The sequence below is a fragment of the Camelus ferus genome, chromosome 3 (assembly GCF_009834535.1).
Source record: "Camelus ferus isolate YT-003-E chromosome 3, BCGSAC_Cfer_1.0, whole genome shotgun sequence".
NCBI lineage: Eukaryota > Metazoa > Chordata > Mammalia > Artiodactyla > Camelidae > Camelus > Camelus ferus.
The window spans coordinates 43475081-43496657 of NC_045698.1; the positions used below are offsets into that span (position 1 = coordinate 43475081).

The following is a 21577-nucleotide window of genomic DNA, read 5'->3' on the forward strand; positions in this document are numbered from 1 at the left end:
TTTGCAGTTAACTTTTAACCAGTATGAGGTTATGCTCTACAACAAATATGATTTTTTAAATTCTAGAATACTACAAAATTGCTTTTTAAAAAACATGATATTTGGGGAGCACAAGAACGATAATTCTGTCCTCTCTCCACCTCTGGCTTCAATGTTCTACAAAATTGCTTTTTTCGATTCAGGTAATAAAATTTCCCAATAATATCTTTATTTATGGGGATATTCTCTTTCCACAAAATTGGCCCAAAATTACTGTTCTTAATGCCTCTCCAATAAATATCCTCCAAGTTTTTTTTTTTTTTCCTTCTCTTTCCTAGACTGAGATTTGAAGTTGCTGGTTGCTTTAATTTGCTCTCAAACTCCTTATTTGAGAAAAACATTGCAGAGATAGATTATATGAAAATAAGTGGTAACTTCTGATTTATCATTACTGTTTGATGATTTTGAATCATCTTCTAAGTTGTTTTAAATCATCATTCTACTTGTTTCCCAGTAAGTGACATATCCACAAAGGTCAGGATTAACAGTTTATAGGAATAATTTCAACTGTGCCAGAGAGGAAAATTACCAAATTATTAATAATAAAGAGTAAAGCCATTGAACCAAAAGACAATCTGAACTATCCTCCCTTTACAAAAAACTTACCCAGTGTTCCACAGGGCTTATTTTTATAAGTGCAGATATCATATCTATAGAGAAGAAAAAAGAGAAATGAAATTTGTAATCTGATCAAATTTGTAAAATATTTTCGTATATTCATCACATTTCTTTCATGGAGCTCTGGTTGTCAGACCACAATCAGTGCAATTATGAGCAGCCAGCTGGAGTGTCGGCATTTTCAGCACTCTGGGGGACACGCCTGCTGTACTACACTCACAGCCTCTGGCTGCAAGCCAGTGGGACACCTGCCAGTAAGAAAGAAAGGTTAAAGTGGATTTTTGTAATTGTGAGTTCCATAAAACCATCTACCATGCTGTTTTGAAGCTAGAATAGCTTGTCTGCAGATTGCTACTGCTTTTACAAAAAGAAAATGGGTGGCTTTTTATTCCCAGTATCTTTTGGACCTGTTGGAATAGTTTCTTATTATAGCCACAGACTGTATTTTATAATTCTGAGCTATAAGCAATATGTGGAGTCCTTTCAACTCTAACACAGGTTGTTATTAAAGAAAAAAAAAAACTAGGGCAATACAGCAATGGGAATAAAATTGATATCATACAGTTTTCCTAATTGTACACCAGCAATTTAAGGTATGGTTAAAACACAAATATTTTACAAACAGCCAAATAAACAGCTCAATAGAAAGCTTTCCTAACGTTGGTCAAATACTTATTCTAATGCTGTACTGCATTATAACTTAATACAAAAGTTAGAATTCATAAAGTAATGTTGCATTTTTAAAAATATATTACATTTAGAATGCTAAATAAGTATTGATATGGACATTTAAGTATTTTAATAATATCCTTGTAAACTAATCTTTAAAATAAAAAGTAATCAGAGTTTTAAAGTGAGAAAAATATTTTTAACGACTGAACACAAAACTTCCCCTACACTTGTCCCATAGGACAGAGAGCAAAGTGGGCAGTGCCCTACTCTCCAAAACCCACACAGTGTATCTGCTCAAGTCTCTGGACTGTTCCTTCAGTAAAGTCTGTTACCCACCACACACTGTGAGGTTGTGAAGCTGTTCCTGGTGAATTCTTGTTGGTGATATCAAAGGCACTAACCTTACAGTGACAGGTGGGCCTGGGTGATTTTTAAAAAAAGGAAAAATAAAGACTGGACATTTTTATTTATGTTTTATGCTAGGAATGAAAAGCTTTTTGGGTAAAAAATAAAATTTCACAATCTACAGGAAAATTCAAGTTGTAAAAGTTCTCTTTCATTGTGTATACATAATGATTAGTCATATTACAGGAGGAAGGGGTTAATAACTAATCCCATTCTTGTTCATCAGATCAAAATGTATTTTCAAGAAACAAATATTACAACCACTGGTTATGCTCATTAAAATACCTGGAGATTTCCTTTCCCTATTTTTGAATTTCAAAATCTTCATCTTGCTCACTTTACATTTGAGGAAAAGGATTTCTTCTCCTACTGCATAACTTTCTCTTTTGACTATTCACACATTCATCCTCTCTATTCTCTTGTAATTGGTAAACCACAGGATTGCAGTATCTGGTATACTCTCGAATATAAGATAGAGAGAGTGTATTTGGTGTATTTCTCAAAGCAACAGAAAGTATATTCTGGGTGTCACAATCAATTTATCTTGTGATCATAGTGTGTCATGCCTATGATGTTACATAGAAACAACCCATACCAGCAGTCCTCAAGAAAATGTAAATAAAGTCTTCTCATGGGTAATGCAGATATAAATGTTTAAACAGAATCCATTTCTAAATCCTTAATTTTCATATGTACGGTTTCCTAAAACTGATCTGCCTGAGGACGCACTTTCAAGTCACCAGTATTTTGTCTCTCTTTCGCCTTTCACAATTGTCCTCTTTCTCCTTTATAAAAAAGAAAACATACTTCTCACCCACCCCAAACCTTATTATGGTGCATTGTCTTCCCAGGTGTAAGTCACCAGAGCATAACACAAAGGGGAAACTCAAGAATTCATTGATCCTGAAGGATAATCCCTTAAACAAAGCAGCAAAAATTGAAGGGGATGATGCTTGTTTCATCCTGACAAGACCCTGTGTCTATCAGTCTATCTGACTGTTTACAAATCAATCAAAATATCCATCTAATTCTATCTCACAATTAGAATTCAGAAGTGAGAATGGTTGTCATGGAGTGTATTACCAGGTTGATTTGATCTAAAAGGTGAAGTCAGGCTTGTTACTGACAGACATTAAGTCTGACTTAGCTAAGTAGTTTGGCAAAAAGGACTGATTTAGCCAATTAGATTTTATGGTGAACATTTTTCAAGACTGAATGAAACAAGCACCTCCAAAGTTTTGAAAAAATTTATACAGTACAAAATGTTTTAAAATATTGTCTCTGTAGCCTGAAACTTATGATAAAAAGTATTTTAGATATCAGCTTTAAAATATGCAAAGAGGTACATCATTTTAAAAAATTATTTTAGGAGGCAAATTAAGCAAAAAAAAATTGAAGAGCACAAATAAATACAACTTATATTTCCACCTGATAGCAGTCCTTTCTCATCTCCTCTCCTTGTTCTCATTTTGCCTGCGTCCTTTATGTTATGCTCATGATGAATATTATTTCATTCTGTCATGACTGCCCAAAATACCTGCACAAAGGCTAAAGCCATCAACAAATAATAAAAGCTAAAGTATCTTAGACTAAGATAATTCTACCTGCCTTTTCTTTAGCTTTACCCAATCCTCTGACATACTTACAGAATTCTCTACAAGCCATTCTATAGGGAAAAGACATACCATTTATCAGTGGCTTCTGCATTGAGTTCACACTGTATCCTCCTCTATTCTATATTCATAGAGAACAATTTTGATCTATGCCTCACCTTTAAAACCAAGTACTGAAGAGCAACATTTTTACATTCATTCTCTCAAACAGGGATTTACTGAGCACCTATCATGCCCAGGTATAGTGCCATATACTAGAATCTAAAGATGGATAAGTAAGTTGTGGTCTATTTGGGAAAAGACAGATAAGCAGATAAATTACAAAATAATGTGAAAAAATTATTATATAAAATAAATGTATAAAAGTTATTTTATATCAAAATCAAAATATCATAAAAACCAACAGCCCAATCCAAAAATGGGCAGAAGACCTAAATAGACATTTCTACAAAGAAGACATCCAGATGGCCAACAGGCACATGAAAAGATGCTCAATAGTACTAATTATTAGAGAAATGCAAATCAAAACTACAATGAGGTATCATCTCACACCAGCCAGAATGGCCATCTATAAAAAGTCTACAAATAATAAATGCTAAAGAAGGTGTGGAGAAAAAGGAACCCTCCTACACTATTTGTAGGAATGTAAATTGGTGCAGTCACTATGGAGGACAGTACGGAAGTTCCTTTAAAAACTAAAAATAGACTTACCATATGATCCAGCAATCCCACTCCTGGGCATATATCTGGAGAAAATTGTAATTTGAAAAGACATATACACCTCAATGTTTATAGCAGCACTATTTACAATAGCCAAAGCATGAAAGCAACCTAAGTGTCCATCAACAGATGACTGGATAAAGAAGATGTGGTTTACTCAGCCATAATAATGACTGAAATAAAAAATGCTATATTGTTAAAAATAAATAAATAAATAAAAATAATGAATGAAATATAAACATCCACAGCAACATGGATGGACCTAGAGATTACCATATTGAGTGAAGTAAGTCAGACAAATGAGAAAGACAAACATCATATGATATCACTTACATGTGGAATCTTCAAAAAAAAAATACAAATTCTACTTATAAACCAAAAACAGACTTACGGACATGGGAAATAAACTATGGTTACCAAAGCGGAAAGGGCGGAAAGGGATTAAATTAGCTGTTGTGGATTAACAGACACACATCACTAAAAGTAAAGTAGATAAACAACAAGGACCTACTGTATAGTACAGGGATGTACATTCAATTTCTTATAATAACATATAATGGAAAAGAATCTGAAAAGATATATATGTATATGTGTGTATAACTGAATCACTTTGCTGTACATCTGAAACTAACATTGTAAATCAACTAAACATTTCAATAAAAAAATTTTTAACAGTTAAACTTACTTACACACAATAGATTCAACACTTGTTAGCTATTATAATTATGATTATTGCCATAGTCAAGTTATATATCAAATACTATGGAAATACAGAGGAATGACTCCACAATAGAAAACGAGGAAACAGATTCATATAGTATATAACATCTGAAACAGATTTTAAAGACTTAGCCAGAGAAAACACAAAAGTAAAGGCATTCTAGGCAGAACAGAAAAATCAAAGAAATAGATTCTAGAAAGAGTATGGCAAATACAGGGAACCATGAAAAGTTCAAAGAGGCTGAAACACTGAATGTATAGGACAAAATATCAAAATATGAATTTAGAATTTGGTATCTTAAATACCAAACCAGATTTGTTTTTTTTCTATAGGCAAAAGAAAGTAGAAAATATGTTTGCATAGTAGGAAATTTTTTTAAGTATGTTTACATGAATGTGTATACAGATTTAGTTTATATACAGATAAAAACCTGGGAGGATAACTGGGTATCTGAGGAAGAGGTGGGAGAATAGGAAGAATATAATGATTTCTGTATAGCCAACAATTAATCAGAAAGCGTTTCATCTATGCCAGTCTCTGATGATCAACAGAAAACATAATTGATAATTAGCCTAATTAATGTTTGATGAATGTTGAAAATGTGTTTTTCAGTAAAGAAAAAAGTTAGTGATGTTCCAGATCTGTAGACTGGCCCAAAGATTTCAGAACACTCCACTACTCTGTATGAATACTTAAAAGAATCCAGCAAACTTTGTAGGCTATACACTTAGGTAAAGCATCAGAGATATGTCTTCTTTGTCCACTCATTGGTTTGAAGGATCATGGTGCAAGATGACAACTATAAGGACAGAAGTCTGTCCCTAAAATATGTTCACATACATACGGAGTGCATTTTTCATGCAAAGTATTGTCAGAGCACCAAAATAGCAGTTGGAATGTCATCAAGCTTATAAAATAAGGAGCATAAACTATTTTGTGCCTCCCATTTTTTTTTTAAATAAACATTTGTATGCTTAATGAAATTTGATATAAAACTTCCCTTCATTATAACTGATAACAATGCTGGGAGGGTATAGCTTAGTGGTAGAGTGCATGCTTAGCATGCACAAGGTCCTGGGTTCAATCCTCAGTATCTCCATTTAATAAACAGACAAACAAACAAACAAACAAACAAACCTAATTAAAGAGTATGTCTCATCATATTAGCTTAGATCTATTTGAAACAATAAAATTTCCTGATTGATGGAAGGAAGAGGTGATACAGTAATAAGAAAAAATAATTTACATGTAGCTATATACACTATGATACATACTTCTAAAGATCTCTCTTCTTTCGGATATTATTGTAATTGTGAGGAGAAGGAAGACTTCAGCCATGGATTAAAAACTTTACACAGTCTTATCCATGAATTACATAATATAGAATCACGTTTGTATCAAAATTGGGAATGATAAATTTGAAAAGCCTAAGTTTCTATTCAAGGTAAACTTCTTCAACTATACTGAATTTCCACTTCAACACGGAATTGGTAAATACAAGTGTTTTCCCACACCTTGATTGTGTGTGCTTGCTCAACACTGTGTAACCTGTACATAAGCAAATGCTCAGTATGAGTGCAAGGTAATCATTTGAGATATTTTTAAAAATTAAAAATTGTTTTAATTCCGTTACCTCCATATTTTTGTAAACTTCGTCCTTCACATTTTACCTTTTAAATGTCTTTTTTGTGTTATTTCATAACTATTTTTCCTTCCTTTTCATGCATGAATTCCTGATTCTTTCCTTTCTGACAATCTCTTTGCTGTCAGCCCCGTGAAACAGACAAAGGGTCTTGAGGAGTTACCTAATTCAAGCTATGCTACACTTAAACCATGACTTCTCAAACTAGGCCAAGTATGAACCAGCTCATTTCAGCTTCTCAATATATATCCCTCAGTCTTTCCACATGTTACCTTTAAACATCATTTTTCAACATTACGCCGTAAGAATCTTCACATTGCTCCCCTTTCTCCTTTCTCATTTTTACCTCACATCAAATTCACTCTATACTCTGTCAACTCTTCTCTAACATACTATGGTTTTGCCTTATTTTCCTCCAAACCTGAGCCATTTCAGGGAAAACTGCAAAGGAAAAAACTGCAGGAATCTTGCTTTAACCCAGAGGTATAATCAGCGTACTTTTAGGACTTATCTTGCTGCCACACAAATTGAAGAAAGAAGAGACCAAGGAAAAGGAGTTCTCCTTTACCCACTTTCAGCACCCTTCAGACAAATCAATCTCTACTAACTCTTGACCAAACCAATTGTGGCAGGAGCCCCTAAACTTCAGCCTTTGGTCTAAGCCACAGGCAAGGCTAAGGAGTACAAGCAGTGAGAGAAAAGCTGAAATATGATTAGAAAAAGTTCTCTGGATTCTGAATTTGGATAGATAAACATCACCTTATCATTGTGGTGCTTTTTTCTTTGTTTTCTTTTCATGAAAGAATAATAAAGGGCTTAGGACAGAAGGAAAAGAGCTAAGAAATGTGATCATAGGAAATTGACATAAAGTTAGATACCTAAGGGAAGTCAGGGTTCCTTTTGGATGAGTAGATGAATGCATACATGTCATTTCCTTACCCTAAATTTGTAAGTTGAATTGATTGAGCAAGATCGAAACCAGAGTTGGTTAAATATCTGTTACTATAACTCTGGTATACTTTTCTGTGGTGGGTACTTTCAACTCTTTAATCTCCTAATCATTTTTGGCTAGGTGTGGCTATCAGGAGAAACTGACCAAACCACATAATTAAATTCCATTTTAAGGCCTGCAACATACAGCACCACCTTACAATGATGAAATACCTACATGGGTTCTTAAAATCTTTTCATTCCATTCTTCATTCATTCCATTCTTATGTAAGAGAAACAATCACTGCAAAGAAGCATTCCTTTCAATGATTTAGTTTTGAAAATGGAATGAATCAAAATCTAAACTTTGAGTTTCATTTGTTTAACACTAAGTCATAGACTAACTTCCAAACAGAACGTCCTATGTACTATGCTGTCCCATTTTGATCTCTTAGATGTGGTGGCAAAAGCCAAATGATAGTGACCCAGCACTTTCCTGCTTTCTTTACATGTCCTGAGGTAGCAGCATTTTAAAACTGACTTCACCTCTAAAGACGACTGTAATAAAATAATGAAGAGAAAAATTATTTTAACCCAATATATGTGAGAGTATATACTGCTCTTTATGATAAATGAAAAAGATTATGAAACGACCTGTCTTAGCTGGGGCTGCTATAACAGAAAACTACAGACTAGATGGCTTAAATGACAGATATTTACTTCTCATAAGTCTGGAGGCTGGGAATTCCAAGATCAAGGTGGTCACATGTTCAGTGTCTAGTGAGTGCTCACTTCCTGGCATATGGAGAGCTGCCTTCTCCTTGTGTGCACACACACGGTCTTTCATTGGTGCTTGATCATGAAAAGAGAGAAAGCTCTGGTGTCTCTTCCTCTTCTTATAAGGGCACTAATTCCAACATGAGGACTCTACACTCATGACTTCATCTAAACCTAATTACTTCCCGAAGACCCCACCTCCAGATACCACCACATTGGGGATGTTCAACATTGGAATTGGAGGTGGGGGAGACAAACATTAAGTCCATGACATTTCACTCCTACCCCCCAAATTCATGTCGTTCTCATGTACAAAATACATTTGTTCCATCCCAATAGCCTCAATAGTCTTACTTCATTCCAGTATCAACTCTAAAGTCCAGAGTCTTACCTGAATATCATCTAAATCAGATATGACTGAGACTCTAGGTTTTCACTGATAGAAACTTAATCACAATGAACATCACTATATTTTTACACGTTTGTCTGACCATTTTCTCATAAATTCCTAGAAATGAAACACATTTAAGGATTATTATTCAGATAGTCATGATCTCGGCCCTGCCCACTCCTCTAGCCTTATTTCCACCTCTTTGCAATCTCAAGTCATATTAGCCTTCTTTTGGTTTCCTCTCATTTCATGAACTTTGACCTTGCTCTTCCGTCTTCTAAAATACTTTTTTACTGACTCTACTCTTTTTGCTAGGTTACTCTTACTAATCTTACATATTCCTAGTCAATGTACTTCCTCAAGGAAGCCTCCCCTGAGTAGATGAGGTTCCCCTAATAAATACTTGTCAAACTCCCTAAAATTTTCCTTCATAGCTCTTACCAGACTGGTACTTTCATGTAAGTGTCTTTCCCACTAGACTGCAAATTCTTTGAGATTAGGGACTGGCCTGTTTTGCTCACTGCTGTATCCCAGAACTCAGCACAATGCTTGGAGCACAGTAAGTATTTAGTGTTTATACAATTAATGCCCTCTAGAAAAGTCATATCAGTTTATGCTTCCACAAGCCCATTTCCCAATACCCTTGTCACCAGTTAAGAAGAAAGTTATTTTAAGGGGTCAAAACAAAGTTAAATAATGAAGTTCTTGTGTGTTTGTGTCAGGGAAGCAGAAAAAACTTCTTTTGTCAGTTACAGTGTGTCAGTTTCTGGTGTACAGCATAATGTTTCAGTCATATATAAACCATACATATATTCATTTCCATATTCTTTTTGATTAGAGGTTACTACAAGATATTGAATATAGTTCCCTGTGCTATACAGAAAAAATTTATTGTTCATCTATTTTATATATAGTAGTTAGTATTTGCAAATCTCAAACTCCCAATTTATCCCTTCCCACTCTTTTTCCCCTTGGCAACCGGAAATTTGTTTACTATGTCAGTGAATCTGTTTCTGTTTTGTAGATAAGTTCATTAATATCTTCTTTTTTCTTTTTTTCTTTCTTCCTTTTTTTTTAGATTCCACATATGAGTGATAGCATATGCTATTTTTCTTTCTCTTTCTGGCTTACTTCACTTAGAATGACTATCTCCAGGTCCAACCATATTCCTGCAAATGACATTAGTTTATTCTTTTTTATGGCTGAGTAGTATTCCATTGTATAAATATACCACATCTTCTTTATCCAGCCATCAGTCAGTGAACATTTAGGTTGTTTCCATGCCTTGGCTATTGTATATAGTGCTGCTATGAACACTGGGGTGCAAATATCTTTTCCAATTAAGAGTTCCTTCTGGATATATGCAGTGGGATTGCTGGATCATATGGTAAGTCTAATTTTAGTTTTTTGAGGAATCTCCATACTGTTTTTCATAATGGCTGCTCAAAACTGCACTCCCACCAACAGTGTAAGAGGGTTCCCCCTCTCCAGCATTTATGATTTGTGGACCTTTAAATGATAGCCATTCTGACTGGTGTGAGGTGAAACTTCATTGTAATTTTGATTTGCATTTCTCTGATAATTAGCAATATTGAGCATTTTTTTCAATTGGCCATTTGTATGTCTTCATTGGAGAATTGCTTGTTTTGGTATTCTGCCCATTTCCTGTATTGTGTTGTTTGTTATTAAGTTGTATGAGCTGTTTATATATTCTGGAAGTTAAACCTTTGTCAGTCACATCATTTGCAAATATTTTCTCCCATTCTGTAGGTTGTTGTTTTGTTTTGCTTATGGTTTCCTATGCTGTGCAAAAGTTTATAAGTTTAATTAAGTCCCATTTGTTTATTTTTGCTTTTATTTCTGTCATCTGGGAAACAGAAATTTTTTAAAGGTACATTTAACATAGTGTTGCCTTGGTAAGTAGATAATGGAATAAGTTTGATTCCTTAAAAATCTATCTGCTGAAGGATTCTCTCGTATTAACAAATTAGAAAATTAAAATTTTTTTTCAACAAATATTTACTGAGAGCTTACCATGTGATAGGGTAAGGAAAAACAAGGACAAGACTAACATACCCCTTATCTGAAGAAGCTTAGGACTTTTCTAAGATCATAAAGGTTTAGTCAGGCATCACCAGAAAGAGAAAGTGTTTTTCACTCTTTTACACCACTGGAGTACAATTTATTGGACTCAACTTTGGTCACTTTAGAATTATTTTTGTGCCCTCCTTTTTTTTGTTCTTTCACATGAACTGGATAACATTTTCCCAGTGTAGCTGCATTCATCCTGTCAGTTCTAATTCTACTTATAACTCCTAGCTTACATCCTTAAGTATCTCTTGTTGGGATGAATGCAAATATCCTTTATCCAAGTCTCATATATTATTCCCAAAGCATAGATGTGTTCATGCTATTCACCCACTCAGAAATACAACTGTCTCCAAAAATCTAAACACATTAACTTGGAGTTCAAGACCCCTCAAAAATCTCAATTTACCTTACTGGAATTATCTTTTACTTCTCCCCACATACGTGTTTTACTCTAGCCAAATCTGACTAGATACTCATTACTCTCTAAAAATGCCCTGAACTTTCTTACATCCCACACTTTGATCATGAAATATCCTCCCCATTTCTACTGTGAAATTGGAGACAAACTTTAGCCCCAGTTCAAATACCTCATCCTTCATTATGCCTGAAGTGACCTATCCCTTTTGTAATTATTACAGCATTCTTGGGTTTCACACTTTGTTTTGTACTACTGTTACTAATATAAATAATGTCATTTTCCTCCCAAATACTAACATAAGTATTTAGAGATATAATATAGTCTGTCCATCACCCCCCAAACATTCAAACAAACAGAGAGAGATAGAGAATACAGAACAGAAGACAGTGACTATGAGAGTTTTATGATCTTCTTACCTTTAGAATACTTATATTTCTCATTGTAAAATCCTAAATGGTCTTCAGAATATGATTAAGCTTTTCATGTGGTTTAGTCACAAGGAAGAAAAGTAATGATTATGTCAACTTAATGGACTTTAGTCTATTGTCAGTCATATTTCTCCCTGTAAGTTACAATGAATGGGGCATTTTGATTTCATATAGATCAGTTTTAAGAGTTTGGGTAATTGTGAGTATATCTTTAAAAGTGGATTTCCATGCTGACAAAAATCAGATTTTTTAATCTGTAAGGTTAGGGCCAGGTTCTAGAGTGTGCTAAATTCACCCAACTAATAAATGCCACCCTGAGATATATAGTTTCTTCTTTAGGGAGTAAATAAGAATCGCAATATTCCTTCACAGCTACATAAAGAAACATATTACATACTTTTAATATTAAAATACTTACAACCATTACAACTAGAACAAAAATGGATAAAATTGTTAAATAAATAAAAGGTTGGTTTTCTAAAAATAAAATAATTAACAGGTTGCTCTTTGCTTAGAAAACAAATTACCTACGTATTAAAAAAAGTACAACTTCCTTCAATACTAAGAAAAAATGATATCTGACATCAACATAAAATGGAAATGCTTCAGAAACAACAAAAACTGATGAGTTCATTTTATATTATTTATATAGAAGGATGGTTAATACAAATAACTTTACACTTTACTACATTTAAAAATTTTTTCTTTCTAAATTGCTACTATGACATCTTTTCAGCCTTGCAGAACATGGTAGACCACAACAGCTCTTTGCCTTAAAGTGAAGTACACAGCTTATTTTGTCTTCTTCCTCAAAAACCTCAAAACCAAAGAAGCTATTTAAAGCAAAAAAAGGAAAAGCATAATATACATGCAAAGCATTGCTCAATAGGGAGAAGAATTTTTCTATTGTTAGTATATGGATCTTAAAATCTAGCCACAAGCGACCAATAGTCTAGTTCTGCTTGTCAGTACTTTAGTAGTTGATTTGTAAAGGTAAATAATTTTTTATTTAGGGTCAATCAGCAAACTGTTTAACAACATTAACTTTAAAAGCCTGACTGTGTTTTAAAAATGCATAAAAAAGGACGACTCTGAGAAAAGCACCATCAAGCACTTTATCATTTGTGAGTATATATATAAAAGTTAAATATAAAATAGAAATATAATTAAACTTCAACCCAATCATTTCTCTCTTATTGATATTTACCATCAAACCAATGAATAATGAACAACTGCCATGTATCTTCTAAAGCATGGTCTAGTTAAAGAAAGTGGGGAAAAAGGTCATATTGATTACCCTTCTGATTTATAGGAACATCATATTACACTGTCTTATTAATAGAACTGACTACAATTTTAATTACATTACCTCTATCAAGTCAACTAGACAAATTTTCCTTAAGAACTGATAATAAGTCAGAATTTCTCCATTAACTGTTAGTTTTTCTCAGTCAGAAAAAAAAGAATGAAAAATACGTAGGTTTACCTAATGAGCTACTAGGGTAATAAATGCCTCAAATGCCCTTTGAGCAGTCTGATGTAATCAGCAAGGATCTACAGTGTTGCAAAAGATTTCGTATGTCCCAAAGTCACTTATTCTAACACTCTATGTGTAAAATTTTCCTCATATCTAATCTAAATTATTCATGCCACAGGGTAAATTGATTTCTTTTTGCTTAACCTTCAGTGAAGATTGAGAACATCTGTTCTCCATCCTTTACACATAAATTAAATACCTCTAATTCTTCTCTGGAATAATAATAATCCCTGCTACTTTAACATTTTTCTTTTAGGTTTCTTTTTCAACCCTTTAATCATCTCTGTGGTACTCTTCTGAACTTTCTCCAAGTTCTCCATGTCCTTCTTTAGTGGTAGAGCCCAGAACTAGAAACAATGCTCTCATAAGGGTCTGACCAGTAGCAAGTACAATGGGAAAATAATCTCAAGTTTCCTACATTTTTGATTATTACTTATGTGACCTTGTATTGTGCTTGCTTTAACCACGGCACTACAATGTTAACCCATAATAATACTATATGCCTTTACTACTAAGGGGCTTTTCAACTTAAATATAGTCAGTTACTCATCCTCTGGAGCTTATGCTATTTTTCCTCTTTATCCATATTGCTTTATATTTGTTCCCTACAATATTTCATTATCCTAGTTTCTAACCAATATTCCAATTAGCGAAATTATTTTAGTCTAACACCACTTTATACTGTGATATAAGATACTGATGTCTCTTACCATATTTGCTCTAATTTTAATTGTCAATAATTTATTAAAAATATTAGAACACCTAACCATCACAAGTCTATAATTGGAATTTAAGTGTTCTTAAAAAAACCAACATGCCAAAATTCATCATCCTTTGAAGAAATATGATTATGGAGGCCTTGTCAAATTTGCTCCATCACCTTCAGCCCCAACACTCACTGTCTCAGAGGCTAGTGGGTAGAAGATCGGAAAAACCAAAATGCTTCCATTATTTCAAAAAGCTAGATTAAAAATTTCCCAATATATTGACCAGTTTCTTTTACAGAAAACAATGAAAAGCTTGCAGGATCACAATACATTATAACTATTGGGTTACCTCGCTCCACTAGGCCTTCTATTCTGACATTAACTGAAAAAGATTTGTTTGAACAAGTTTATCAAAAAAGGTATTTTCATAATGACCTTATCATCTGTTGAGCTACATCAGATAAAATACCAAGAAAATTAAATTGACCTGGTTTCCACTGATGAGCAACTTATTAACATGGAAGTATATATAAAGTCCAGCAAGTCACTTACTGCTATCACAAAGACATGAATTATGTATTAAATACTATTCAAGAGTAAGTGTACTTAAGAGATGAAAGATTAAGATCAGTGCTTAACTGCCATGGAGAAGAAAAGTAATCATGATGCTCTGTACTCCATCTGAACAAAGCTTCTAGTCAACTTTAAAAAATATTAAGTGAACACAAATATTGTCCTCTACAAAGTGCAGAAGCAAAAGATGTTTATAACTGATAAAATAAGAAATAAAGGTTAATTCATTGTTTAAAGTGAAAATGGTAACCAAAAGAGGAATTAAAAATGATTAACTGTATTAAGAAGATGGGCATACAGTCAGTGGTTTGAATCAGTGAAATTATTATCTGTAAAAGAAGCAAAAAGTATATAAAATTGACAAATCAAAAAATTGTCATAGAAATCATATTATTTATAGATAGAGTACTAACTCCCAGAAATAATAGCTGACAAAGAATGGGGCAAGACATTATTGTTTATTACCATAATAATACATTATTTTGATGTTAAAAAAACTTAATGAAAAAAATCCTATTCTACACAAGTTTGATTAAAACACATTCCATGATTAAAAGAAATTTAGAACAGATTAGATGACAATGATATAAATACATTTCAATATAAAACAGAATATTCAATAATCACAGGGAATCATTAATGGTTTTTCTTAGCAAAAAAAAATTTGCAGGGTATCTCCAGGCATATATATAATCTCTATTTTCTCATTATTTTCTTGGGTATATATGAAATTTAAGATCTCTTATCTTGATTCCTCTTTCAGTTAAAAGAAAAAAAAGGGTAACTTTACCATTCCCAGATGACAAGTACTGTATTTCAAATAAGCATAATGGTAATATTACACTCACAAAAAACCCCCATGTCATATAACTGCCTATGTGGCTCTAAATGATCTGACCTTGCTATCTTGACAGTACTATGTTCCTATCTAAGATTCATCTCATCCAGGAAGAATTACCTTCTGATTCTTCTGGTGGTCTCTCTTTTAAGCTCCAGCTGCACTTAAATTATTGGTTAATTATACCCTGTAGGGGGAGAGTATAGCTCAAATGGTAGAGTACATGTTCAGCCTGCACAGGGTCCTGGGTTCAATCCCCAGTACTGCCTCTAAAAATAAATAAATAAATAAATTTAATTACCTCTCCCCCCTCCAAACAAAAAAAACAAAAACTATATCTTGCCTCATATTTTTCATTGTTCTTTTTTCCATTTAGTTTTATCTCTCCAATTAGTTTGCAAGCCTATGAGAGAAAAGGCAATGATTTCTACTGCTTCTGTATCCTCTTTATTTTTAAAAAATATTTTATTTATTTATTATATTACTTAATTATTTTATTTTAGCAGGGGAACAGGTAATGGGTTTATTTATTTTTAGAGGAGGTACTGGTGATTGAACCTAGGACCTTGTGCATGCTAAGCATGCGCTCTACCACTTGAGCTATACCCTCCCCTAGTATCTTCTTTAACAGAGTTCCAGCACAGATTCTAGAATAACCCCATCCCTCATCTATTTGTATAACTTGTCTTCTCATCTATAAAATGTGAAAAATAGTAACTACAGTTTCTAGAATTGCTTTGTGGATAAACTTAGGTATTGTATTTGTACTGTCCATATTAGGACACTAAAAGCTTAAAATAAATGTTACTGATATTTTAATTATTATTGCTTTAGTTAATATTAATAAGATTTGTGAACTAATTGATTAGGTTAGTCTCATTCAGTACTTACTGGGAATTGGTCTTTTGCAGTTATGTTTACAATGCTAGTAACTCACTTTTCTTTCATCTCTTTATTAAAACTTAACTGCAAATTCCAAATTTCACATCAGTAAACTGCATAATTTAGAAATAACAATAACTTTTTTATTAAACATAATGAGGCAATTAACAATATCCTACTTTCTGTAGAGTCACAATTAAATTCACAAAATGGACACTAAAAGATGATATTTGTAGAATTATAATGAAACTAAGAACAAGCTAGGAACTGCCTCACAATTTATTTTGAATCTTCAATAAAGTTTTCTTGGAGGTTGCCAAACTAAAAAATTACTAGCCTTAATGTAGTTAAGATAAATGAATTGTCAGGAAAGGTTTTGCGGCAAGTATGAAGGCCTATTTGGCTGGTGAATGTTTTCGATCTGCCAATTAAAAGAATCCTTAACCTTTCTTCCAAAACAACTATTCTTCTAGTCTCATGAGCACTGTAAAAGTAGTCAGCTTTTTTTTTTTTTTGGAATAGTTATAAATCAAATTTTAAATCCCCAAAGTGCTCTTGCTGTTTTTTGGCCAAATCTAGTATATCTTTTAGTTTATTCCTCTTGTTTCTTGCCCCTTACACTGCTTCCAAGACTAAAAATTTTTCTGAGCAAAAGTCCTAATGTCCATTCATGGATTCATCATAACACAAAGGTGTGTTGCAATGTTCTATCACAAAACCATCATATTGATGGGAACATCAACATGAATATAACATGAAAATGAGCCTATATAGATAGTTTAAAAATATAATGACAATGATATGTTAAAACTGTATAAAGGCAAGGCAATAATAACCCCAAGTGGAAATATTTGAGACACAAAGAACAACATTCCAGAATTCAAAGTGACCCTCAAAATACCAAAATAGTTGGAAAATTTATCTTCATCCAAGGTTTCAAGTTCCATTATGAACTTACTCAATTCCTATGCTACATAGGACATGATTCTACTCTCATAAAGGAATTATAATAGCAAAAGGGAAATTAAACTGTGACACCCATATTCAACATTACTGAACCAAAAAAAAAAAAAGTTCAGCCAAAGTAAAGATAGTATTTTACCCACTCAAATCAAATGAATTCTCTAAATTCATCTTTAGCCTGTCATGGCACTTAGCCACTAAGGTTTCAAAATAGTGACCACTTGAGAGATAAAACACAAAACCACCTTGGATAAACAGAATTGGGTTTACCCTACCCATGGGAAATGAGTAAAAAGGAAATGAAATACTCTCTCTAAAGCATGGTAAACATGCTATTTTAATAACATTAACATTATCAGCTTCATTTAAATTAATTTTTCAGAATTTGCATTAGTATTAAAATAGGTCTAGGAACACGTTTAATAAAACTAAAAATACATACTCTTCAGGAATGAAGTTATTTCAGAAAATATGCCTGGAATTGATCATCACTGTCATAACATTAAATTATACATATTTAATTCTATTTCTTTATTTTTTAAATTGCTTCCTTCCATCCCCTAATTTCATTATTGCATTACTGACTTCTAGCTCAAACACAAACACATACGTTCATACAATAAAGTGATGCTAGGAAACCATTCATATTTGAATGAGATTTTTTTAGTACCAGGGTTCCTACTTTTAATAGACATATTTTTAGCTTACATTTAAATAGTTAAAAAATGTATGTAATTTTAGGTTTTGTCAATGTATTTCATACATCCAATTCATCAATATGATATTTATTTTGCGAGCATGACAGTCAGAAAAATACAAGGAATCACAAAAATAAAATAGAGCAAGGCAGACATTTCTAATAATAATTCACTGAAATAATGTCAGCTATAAACGTTTTATCTTGAAAAGTAAAACATTTTTGTAGGTCTCATGCTAATTAGCTCTCCTCAAAAAAAAAAAAAAAAAAAAAAAAAAAAAGAGAGAGAGAGAGAGAGCGCGTGCGCCCTGATCTCTGCAAAAGGAGAACTGCATCCTGTTCTTGGTTGTGGTGTGTCGGTGAACCTCTCTACAATTATGTCAAATGAAGATTGCTATTCTTTCCCTGCATAAGAATGGAAAGCATGCAATATGAAGGAAGCACTGAACAACAGGACCCCATCCCCCAGGATCCAGAGAGCAGTTGGCTAGCCCCAAAGAGCCATGCTTTCCAGTTCTTGTCTTAGGGAAAACATCTTACACCTTTTCTCGTTTAGCATTTTATGTCTTTTGTTTACATGCATTTTTATCCCTTCCAGGGATCCCCTCTGTGAATGTCTCTTCAAATTAACTCAAGCGAATAACACTATATTAACATTTATCACTTTGCTCAAACTCTATTTTGCTGGGAAGCTGGAATTTATTAGGGATTTTAAGTTTCAACCAAATATTGATGCAGCTGCTCCCTAAAGTCTTAGGAGAATGTTCAAATCGTGTATTTTGGAGAATGAACATTGAAGGTGTTTAGCTCTCCATCTTTGCTTTCCTTCCATATTTCAACTCACTTTTGTTGAGCTTTTAATTTTAAATGATGATGTCACATTTTTTTAGGAGTGATAAGATTAATAGTGATATAGCCGCTACTTCAGACAGGGAGCCACTAACTGCGTTTGGTATGGAGTTTGCTTGTAGGTGTGGGTAGGGATGAAGGTAAAAAAGAAGAGTGTCAAGCAAATAGTAAAAGCATAATTAATAGAATTTACTGCACTCAAAACTAGGTATAAAGCTACTCCATGATCCACACACTTATGGTCAGTTAATCTATGACAAAGGAGGCAAGAATATACCATGGAGAAAAGACAGTCTCTTCCATAAGTGGTGCTGGGAAAACTGGACAGCTACATGTAAAAGAATGAAATTAGAGCATTCTCTAATACCATACATAAAAATAAAATAAAAATGGATTAAAGACCTAAATGTAAGACCAGAAACCATAAAAATCCTACATGAAAGCATATGCAGAACACTCTTTGACATGAGTCATAACAATATTTGGGGGGAATCTATCTCCTAAATAAAGGAAGTTATAGCAAAAGTAAACAAATGAGACCTAACTAAACACAAAGCTTTTGCACAGTGAAGGAAATCATAGACAAAATGAAAAGAAAATCTACTGAATGGGAGAAAATACTTGCAAATGATATGACCAATAAGGGTTTAATATCCAACATACATAGCTCACACAACTGAACATCAAAAAAAAAAAAAAAAAAAAAAAAAAAAACCAATTTAAAAATGGGCAGAAGACCTAAACAGACATTTTTCCAAAGAGGACATGCAGATGGCCAACAGGCACGTTTGAAAAGATGCTCAACATCGTTAATCATCAGGGAAATGCAAATCAAAACCATAATGCCATCACCTCACACCCATCAGAATGGCTATCATCAAAAAGAACACAAACTGCAAATGCTGGCAAGGATGTGGAGAAAAGGGAACCCTTATACACTGTTCGGTGGGAATATAAATTGGTGCAGTCGCTTTGGAAAACAGTATAGAAGTTTCTCAAAAAACTAAAAATAGACCTATCATATGGCCTAGGAATTCTACTCCTAGGCATATATTTGAAAAAACCAAAAATACTAATTTAAAAAGATACATACCCAGTGTTCATAGCAGTATTATTTACAATTGCCAAGATATGGAAGCAACCTAAGTGTCCATTCATAGATGAATGGACAAAGAAGTAGTATGTATACACAATGGAATACTACTCAGTCATTAAAAAGAATGAAATTTTTATCACTTGCAGCAACATGGATGGACTTGGAGGGTATTATCCTAAGAGGAATAAGCCAGACAGAGAAAGACAAATACTGTAGGATATCACTTATAAGTAGAATCTAAAAAATACAACACACTAGTGAATATAACAAAAAAGAAGCAGACTCACAGATAGAACAAACTAGTGGTTACCAGTAGAGAGACGTACAAACTATTATGTATAAAATAAGCTACAAGGATATGTTGTACAACACAAAGAATATAGCTAATATTTTATAATAATGATAAATAGAGTATAACCTTTAAAAATTATGAATCACTATATTGTACACCTGTAACATATAATATTGTACTATACTTCAATAAAATCAAAAGACTTAAAACAAAAACTACTGCATGTGTTATAACTACCTCAGCAGCAATTAGATAAGATGACCTTGTAAAAAAATTAATGGAATTGTAGATTTTAAGACAGTATCATATTTGTAATTCAAAACCGTTTCCCTTATTTCATTCATACATTGAAAGTCTACCATTACAAAGCACTGTGAATGGTCCTTTGATCCAAGATCTAAGATAGTGAATGTTAAGAGACTTCAGAGGAGAAAGAGACTACGTCCTTGAAAGATCTCCAAATTTATCTATTTCATGTAAAGAAGTTGCTAAAAATACAACCTTAATGCTGAATCTCTTTTATAAAATGTATCACAATTTAAAATAGTTTACTATGTTAGTCTAACACCCCCTTTAAAATGAGCTTTTGGAAGGTATTGATCATATCCTATCTCTACCATGTAAACTCTTCCAAGAACTTGGTGAAATCTGTAAATCCATGAAAATGATTTGCGAATAAAGATTTGCAAATTGAGCAGCATCAATCTCTTTGGGGACCATCTAGAAGTGACTCAGCAGGCTCATGAATATAAAATCCCATAGTGAAAAAGGCCTTAAAAACAAAAACTACAGATTAGAGAAAAAAAAACTTTTAGTAAGAACAAGATGGCTTAAAATAGATTATACAAACATGAAATGAATTTTGTTTGGATTCTAAATTTGCAGTGAATTTACAAGCCATCCTGTGCCAAAATTCTTCTTTATAAGATATACAATTATGTTGACTGTCACAGTATTCCAAAGACATTCAAATAGTCACCACTAGCATCCATCTTAAAAAAAAATTGTTTTAAGTATATACATAAATTTGGTATTCAAAGTTCAGTACCAATACCACTTCATAGAACCAGGCACCTCAGTTTCAACCTACAACTCCCAAATTGTTTCCGTTTCTACACCACTGTAACTAACAATCCTGCCAGACTGCACAAAACCATCCAGTGGTTTTTGTCTGATGTGGAAAAAAGTCCATGAGGGACTAGGAGGTGCCACCAAATTCATGCCAGGATAAAGATCTAAGTCGGTTGGGCTAGAAATTGATGCCTCAACTCAATGCATCACCTTATTTCCATTCTCTATCTTCATGAGTAAAAAATTATTTTATTTAATCATGGTAATTTTGTATTTATCACTCAAAAAACATGCCTTGTATGAAGTAATGGTAGTGTACTCAAAAGAATCATTCCGGTAGATTTTTTTTAAAGAGCTCATTTTTATGGTGTTAAAATCGGCATATAGTGATCAACAGGCTATAAAACAAGACAGTGGTTGGCTAAAGAGAACATGAAGTTAGCCTGTCAGGTCGGGGTTCTAGTCCTGGAACTACTAGTAACTAGTATATACCCTTTGGCAAGTCATCTCACTGTGCCATAATTTTCTCATAGTGACCCTCTCAATTTCATGGTATTGCCAGGAGAGCCAGATGAAAATATTCCACATGAATAGAAAAGTACTTAAT

The 21577-nt window shown here is 33.2% G+C and overlaps 1 protein-coding gene across 7 annotated transcripts in view; it reads right to left on the reverse strand.

Annotated features, from left to right (window-relative positions):
- Window positions 1-21577, reverse strand: part of ADAMTS6 (ADAM metallopeptidase with thrombospondin type 1 motif 6) — a 266890-nt gene that overhangs the window by 159663 nt on the left and 85650 nt on the right. For 6 of the 7 annotated variants that reach the window (XR_004317186.1, XR_004317184.1, XM_032473104.1 and 3 more), the window contains exon 8: window positions 646-689. The exons of the other annotated variant lie outside the window; for it this stretch is intronic. Coding sequence is in view for 4 of the 6 variants with exons in the window: in XM_032473104.1 (XP_032328995.1) it covers window positions 646-689 (44 nt within the window). In the remaining 2 variants the exon portion in view is untranslated. The remainder of the gene's footprint in view (window positions 1-645; window positions 690-21577) is intronic. 7 annotated transcript variants of the gene reach the window in all.